The 7,321-nt window shown below is 37.8% G+C and overlaps 2 protein-coding genes across 4 annotated transcripts; one reads left to right on the top strand and one right to left on the bottom strand.

Moving 5' to 3' along the window:
- Positions 1-462: 462 nt before the first annotated feature.
- On the bottom strand, positions 463-3,695 carry commd6 (COMM domain containing 6). Of its 3 annotated transcripts, none has more exons than XM_037239142.1 (9): positions 3,543-3,695; positions 3,256-3,314; positions 3,117-3,182; positions 2,958-3,034; positions 2,792-2,879; positions 2,577-2,657; positions 2,343-2,495; positions 2,190-2,280; positions 463-1,563 (listed from the first exon to the last, which is right to left on the bottom strand). In XM_037239142.1, the coding sequence occupies exons 1-8, from the start codon at positions 3,565-3,567 to the stop codon at positions 2,230-2,232; spliced, it is 600 nt and encodes a 199-aa protein (XP_037095037.1). In that variant the 5' UTR covers positions 3,568-3,695; the 3' UTR covers positions 463-1,563; positions 2,190-2,229. The 3 variants fall into 3 exon arrangements, with proteins under 3 accessions (XP_037095037.1, XP_037095038.1, XP_037095039.1); XM_037239143.1 differs by having other exon boundaries at positions 463-1,566; positions 2,193-2,280; XM_037239144.1 differs by lacking the exon at positions 463-1,563 and adding an exon at positions 1,963-2,027 and having other exon boundaries at positions 2,217-2,280.
- Positions 3,696-4,096: 401 nt separating this feature from the next.
- Positions 4,097-6,858, top strand: uchl3 (ubiquitin carboxyl-terminal esterase L3 (ubiquitin thiolesterase)). Its single transcript, XM_037239807.1, has 9 exons — positions 4,097-4,252; positions 4,433-4,444; positions 4,572-4,700; positions 4,790-4,946; positions 5,370-5,455; positions 5,535-5,582; positions 5,667-5,742; positions 6,252-6,310; positions 6,386-6,858. The coding sequence occupies exons 1-9, from the start codon at positions 4,211-4,213 to the stop codon at positions 6,473-6,475; spliced, it is 699 nt and encodes a 232-aa protein (XP_037095702.1). The 5' UTR covers positions 4,097-4,210; the 3' UTR covers positions 6,476-6,858.
- The last annotated feature ends 463 nt before the right edge of the window (positions 6,859-7,321 follow it).

Raw genomic sequence — 7,321 nt, 5'->3', positions numbered from 1 at the left:
ACGTGACAGCGCAGATACACAACAGGGGAAGGGAGTGTGTTCCCTTTCGTGCCGGGGTATCCTACAGGGCAGGGCAGGGCGCCTTTCTAGGAAACTGACATTTTAATTTTGTGACTCAATCCCAATGTTTAAATGCATTAGAAGTCGTTCCATTGTGGGACTTATTTAGTGAACATGCCATTTATTTAATCATTTGTCATCTATGTTTTCCAGGGGAAAAGGGGATCGAAAGCCATAATTTGATTAACCCCAGTTTTCTCTATATTGGCTATACATAATTTGATTAACCCCAATTTTTTCTAACTTTTGGCTATACATTTTTGTGAGATGGTTTATTCAGCATATCATGTGTGTTGCTGTGTTGGAATGAGCATGTTACAGACAGACAAAATCTGGAACACATTTAAATTTTAGGTTCATATTATTTTAATTATATCCGTAGCATTTTGCAAATTATGTTGCTTTTCTCATGCGTATATGCTAGCTCTGTAAACTGGTATGCTAAATGGTCAGAACAAAATATGTAAAAGCTGAAAAACATTGATGAATAACAGGGTTGCATTTGTTTGAGTGTTACACTGCATTATGGCAGAAGCTGAAAGTAACAATTTTGCAAATTATTTTTTTTCTCAACTACTAGCTGTGTAAACTAAATGAAAAACTCAACAGAAAACCATTGTGTTATATGTGATATGAGTAAAAGGATTAACATAACTTCAGAAGTGTCAATGTTTATCCCCAATCCTGGAATGACCATTTTATTAACTAGGCTCTCAGTGGGGAGACCCCCACTGCACACCTACCACGTGCCATGACACCTAGGGTCCCTAAAAATAGCTGCTGCAACCTTATCAGCTAAGACATGAGAGGGCTCATGCTTGACTGCCCGCTTCTTTATCTTTTAACAAAAGTCTGTGCCTTTTTTTCACATCGACTACCAATGCACCACTTGCTGTACACAAACATGACGCCGACCCCTAAAAATAATTCCCTGTAATAATAGTTTGAACTCTACCACAAACTATGATCACACCTCATTTCATAAAACTTATCATTGAAAACTAATCGCTTACAAATTATTTGAGGAAATGCAAGGATTCTCTGAGAGTGGTGTTAAATTTCATACCCCCTCATTCTGGGAATTGCACATACCAACAACGGGCCAAATTTGAGGGCCTTTTGTTGTTCCCATACAAAAATAGAGGCATGTTTGTGTAACGTGTCTAGTCACAAGTTATTCACAGTAATAATGTGAAGTTTCCAAAAGCAATACACACTTTCTCTTTCTAATACTGTCCTTTTTTTTACTTATTTGAGCATTTTAGTCTAGATGCCCGGTGGCCTCATGCTGCCACCCACAGGTCAGTGAAGGTGCTACAACAAACATCTGTCTTGGGGGAGGAGACTGCCAATTGCCTATCCCCTCCATTGTACTGTACATTATTTCTTAAATAACAAAGGTACACAAATTATGAGCATTGTCTCTACACAATGTACCAATGCCAGACCAAACAAGGCAATAAGTGGTGTTTTTAATTTTCTGCTCAGAGTGGGATGTGGAAAAAACACATCTAAACTTTTGTATGAGACTGGTTTGGGCAGTAGAACTGAAAGGTAGACTTGAGTACGGTAGTTTCTGAATTACACAAACTGATGGCAAACTAAAATATTTCATCTTAAAATGGGATCGTAATAAAAGAGTAACCATTTAAATGCAAGTTCAGCACTTTTTCCTATTTTAAGTACTGCTTTTGAGGAATAGGAGCAACATTCCTTAGATTCCATCTCAAGGGAAAGTACACCCGGACCTTACGGAGCCGTTTCAATCCAGAAAAGTAGTAGTGTCATTAATAAACTAAAGTTCTTTCCAGCATTTTTGGATACTTTGTAAACTAACCAACACATCAGAGGCTAATTACCCATCCCCAAAAAAGCAATAGTTAGGTAAATACGTGACATGGATGTGTTTACAAACACTACCTGCTTTCTGAGGTAGTATCAGAGAGTTTAATTACACATCAGACACTGACGCCTAAAGTTATGCAGAAAAGGTAATATGGATTTATCTATAGAACAAATAAAAGGATTTTATATTATAGCCACAAATTATATATAAATGCTGTCCAGTGAAAAATCTCGATAAGGTGATTGAAGCCACTAAACAGCACAAAATATCATTCAATAGTGTGAAAATAAGAGTCAACAGTAAACACCGGCATGTGCAGTCAATCATATGGTCTCCATGACAGCCGCCAGCTCCTTCATCTGCTTGTGAAAGTTCTGCGAAGAAACAAAAAGTTAACTCAGATTATCACAAGGATACTAAAGATGATGGTGCGTACTTGGAATTGCGGGACTGTCATCTCAAAAGCCTTCTGGCTTATCTGGCCCGTCGGCTCAGCGATTTTCAGAAGAATGGTCACGAAGGGCGAGTTGAGAGAACGGCAGGTGTCAGAGCTCACTGCCATGCCTAGCTTCCATTGCATATCCACGAGCTAACACGACAACAATGTAAACATGCAACTTCATGAGTCGTACTTGGTAAAGTAAGCCAGGCTATATTGTGTTGAAATTACCCGACCGGCGCTGAGCAAGTCCTGGGTGGCCTGCTGGACTTGTACTGATCCTCCATGTTCACTCCATAAATTGTGGAGGACCTGAAGTAAGAAACAAGAATTATGTAGCATTTGTATTCGGGGGGGGAACTCAACACATCATGCAAGCAATTGAAGCAAATTACTAAAATTGTTTTGAGTATATTAGCCAAATAGGACATTGAAAGACACTGAACCTGGAGCGATGCTTTGGACCATTTTTTGCTGCCACCTTCTAGCCTTGACACAAAGTCGTCTGCAGACAGCTCGCTTTTCCCGGCAGACCTGCATAATTTAAAGTCATGTATTAATTGAATGCTCCTTTATGTATTTATACAACTGTGCCACTACACTACACAATACCTGAATGATAACAAAAGGAATCTGACAATGCTCTGTAGAGATTCATGATCAAGTGTGACTCCGGCTCGCTGAAAAGTCTGACATAGCACAATAATGTAGTACTGTAGGTCCCAAAAATAAGGTAATTAAGCACAGATTCCATTGAGTGTTTTTGCTTACGTCACAAATTTCTGCAGAGTCAACTCCTTTAGTCTTTCCTTGCAGATAACTCAGGATATGATGACACTGGAGATTATACAAAATGTGAAGTGCAAAAACAGATTTATTTAGCAATCTTTCTGGTGTCATATTTACTCACGTGTTGTGCCAATATGTCTGGATTGAGTCTGCAGATGTTCTCCACAACAAAGTCTGTCCCTTATAAGCAATGAAAGAAAGTTAACAATGACATTTCCTCTGGACACTCAAAACTAAAAACAGTTGCAACATATGGCTAGTTAGCTAGATCAATTATGGTGTTAAGCTAACGCTATGCAGGAAGCTGGCCCAATCGGTTGTATTTAAAACAAACAAGGCAGGTCATGTTTAGGTTAAAATAACAACTATGACTTCACGCACAGATACAAGAATATTTATTTGACACACCAAGAGAATGCTCGGCCGATGGCATCTTCGAATTTCAGCTTTGCTCAGAAATGTTCTCGAAGTGTCGATGATGCGATATAACAGAGGTATAAACTACTTCCGGGTTGCCACTAGATTCAGTTACTTAATTTCAAAATTCGTGTTAAAAAATGAAAAATAGATATAAAAAAACGTATTTTAAGTAGCAGTGTGTGACTTAATGTTGATTACTCTATTGTGCGTGCAATAACGACGTCATTCTAAAATGTAAAACACTCAAAAATCTAATGTTTTCGACAAATTTGATCTCATTTTATAGAACATTTCTGACTGACGTGAAGGCAAAGGAAAGCTCAATCAAAACCCCGCCCTCATTTCTGGAATGTTTCATTCGGGTGGGTGGTGGTGTTTTAAATGGTAAAAAAGAAAGCCGAATTATTTTAATGCTGGAGTCAATTATGTAATTATTAAACGTTTGAAATGAAAATCAAACTAAAGGAAGTTTTCAATGTCGCTAAATTTGTAAATATATTTGTAACTTTATATATAACAGAAGCTGACTCCCCTTTTGATATTTATAAATAGTGAGTGGGTTTTACCGACGCGGAAGTGGAACCCGGCTGTCAAAGTCGCTTGGGAAGACCAATTTTGTTCTTTCATTCTTACAACTTACTGAATTTGTTGTCAAAATGAGCGTCCCAACCTGGTTGCCCCTGGAGGCGAATCCCGAAGTACGTATTAATGTTGGTTTATTCTTTATATTGAGACACATTTGCCTGACAAGAAAACACAAAACATGTGCGGGCTGGCTATGTAGTGCTAGGAACCACGACATAAGCTAAGCGTTACAGTTTTGGTAATTGTATTTACGAAATTTAGCTAATATTTCTGTTTCTTCTCTGTCTTTTCAGGTCATGACAAAGGTGAGTGTGGCTTTATATAAATTAACTTGTTGAGAAACAATTTAAAAAACGACCCAATGTGGAATAAGGCCCTAAACAACGATGTTGCCTTATGATCGAAATGAGTGATTGCCATTTTTGTGCCTAGTTTGTCAGCTCTTTGGGCATGAAGCAAAGCTGGCAGTTCGGAGACGTGTATGGATTGGATACAGAAATGCTTAGCATGGTGCCAAGACCTGTTTGTGCTGTGCTACTCCTCTTCCCCATCACAGAGAAGGTACTTCACCTTTAGACATTTGGTGGCAAAATTATACCGGGGTACCTGAATTGGTCTAAATGTTGACTATTGTTCTGCCTTTTAACTAGTATGAAGCATTCAAACAACAACAAGAAGAGAGACTGAAGACTCAGCAACTGAATGTGCCCACCGATGTCTATTTCATGAGGCAAACAATCGGCAATGCCTGCGGCACGATAGGACTAATTCACGCGGTTGCCAATAACCTGAAACACCTGGAATTTGGTGAGTTGTCATTGCTCTAAGATGGCAACAATTCAACATGGAGACATAATCATTTTTGGGAAAATTCCCCAAAAAAGTGGATTCCTAATTAAAGGCTCCTTTAATTAGGAATCTACTTTTTTTGACATGTTGAAATTGTCCTGCCTATATATTATATAGGCAGGTCAATTTCTATCTCAGTGCTGCTTATAAAAAATAGACCCAAGGTGGAAAGATGGGAAAATGTTCTCCTTCCAGCTCCAGAAATTAAAAGCCTTCCACAGTTAATATGGCTTAAGCTACAGGTGCTTGTACTCAATTGGCAGATCAATGAGCTAGCTCAGCTTCAAGTTTTTTGTAAAAGAAATTCCACACTGAGAAATCCTGACTATGAAATGGCATTGCTCCACCATGCTGCCAACACTATATTTTTATTTTTTTTAGAGTCGGACTCAGCTCTGAAGAAGTTTGTGGATCGCACTTGTAAAATGAGTCCGCAGCAAAGAGGTGTCTCTCTAGAGACGGATGAGGTACTCTTGATGGGAACACAATACCATGAAGTTTTAGTATTAGCATCAGCTAACAAGTCTCTCTTGTGTTTATCATCAGAGTATACGTGTCACACATGAATCCAGTGCGCAAGAGGGTCAGACTGAGGTGTGTTATTGATTTTGAATTACTTGGATTTAATTGAAGGCGTGCTGTTCTATTTGATTTATTTATTTTTTTTGTTTATTGCAGGCACCAAGCATAGACGAGAAAGTCAACCTTCACTTTATAGCTTTTGTGAACGTTGGAGGGCAATTGTATGAATTAGGTGAGCTAACTGCAGTGTCGATCACCCCTTAACGTATCCAAGATGGTTTTAACAGTTTCACACAAAATGAAACCTTTAACGTCATACAAAATTTCACCTCAGCGCATTGACCGCCCAACTTTAACTTGTCGTTGAAGTTATGGTGGTGTGTGTTAGTGTGCATGTGTGCTTTAACAGGCTTACTTGTGTTTAACTTAATTTTGTGCACAAGTACGAATGTTCAAAGTTTTCAAAATAAAAAAGCCTGGCACCTAACAAAGGATTTAAATGTGTGTTAATATATTTAAGGTCTTTGTGTTATGAGAGTTTTTCTTTCTTTTTTTTTTTTTTTTTTTAAAGTCTCGTTTCAAGTTCAGCAATAACGACAGTTTGATATTTGCCTTTTCTATAATTTTCAATGGTAACAATTAACAAATTCTATTGTTTTTGTATTTGTCACACTGCTAGTGTGAATTTTATTTATTAATTTATTTTAATTCACCCCAGAAGTTTTTTTTTTTCCTCCCCAGATGGTGGTAAACCCTTCCCAATTCTTCACGGTAAAACAAGTGAAGATACTCTCCTCGAGGTAAGATGGTGCCAAATAAAAAATGTTGATGTTGTAAAAAGAAAAACAGCCAAGCCAAACTATTGTTTCTTTCAGGACGCTGTGGAGGTATGTAAGACCTTCATGGCCCGTGACCCACAGGAGGTCCGCTTCACCATTATCGCCCTCTCCAAAGATTCTTACTGAGGCGATCCAATGAGCGCAGGGAACATTTTTACTGCCAAAACATTCTCAAGTGCTGGCTTTATCCGCATTTTCAACATAGCTCAGCTACTGATTCACGGGAAGCTTTTTCAATTAAAAAAAAATTCCATGAATTATTTTGACAGAGTTGGATGAGATTCTTCGGGAGATATTTCAAGTGCTAACTTGTTATTGCACTAAAATGTTTACAAAATTGAGCACAGTTTTCAGTGTTGGGGCGGTTTCGGCCGCCAAAGACGATGTTATAAAGCACTTACTAATCGAGTATCACTTGAACGCCGGGCCAAGTCACCATGTACTTGTAAATGAAGCTTACATTCTTTTGTAATCATATAAAACACTTCTCAATTAAACGCTAAAATTAATATGTCTTTGCCTTATCTTTTTGCATTGATGAAATTTTGAGTCATTTCAACAAGCAAATAAAGTAATTCAAGGGAAACCATATTACTTTAAATCCTAATTTATTTATTTTTTGTCGACAGATTACAACCCCAACATACTTGTGGGTCAGCATTTCCAGTCTAATTTTTTTACAATATTTAAAAGAATATATTCTTAATACTTTATTTTGTTTGTTTGTTACACTTAGGTAATGCTAATCTGTCCAAAAGTGCAGCTCTGCTTACCTTTTGGCTTAGTGAAGGAGTCTACTATACTAATAAGCTCACTGTTATATAACAGTGGGGGGAGTGCAGCAGAGCTTGCTTGAAAACACTTCAAAACAAATTAGAACATAACACTTGATTGTTTAATTTCACACTTGATAGGTTGGAAGACACTCCAGAGATCTATATTAGTAGGTAAACAGTCAAAAGCCAATTTTCC

Source organism: Syngnathus acus, chromosome 21 (assembly GCF_901709675.1).
Source record: "Syngnathus acus chromosome 21, fSynAcu1.2, whole genome shotgun sequence".
NCBI classification, from domain to species: Eukaryota; Metazoa; Chordata; class Actinopteri; order Syngnathiformes; family Syngnathidae; genus Syngnathus; species Syngnathus acus.
This window is presented reverse-complemented; position numbering and strand designations above follow the sequence as displayed.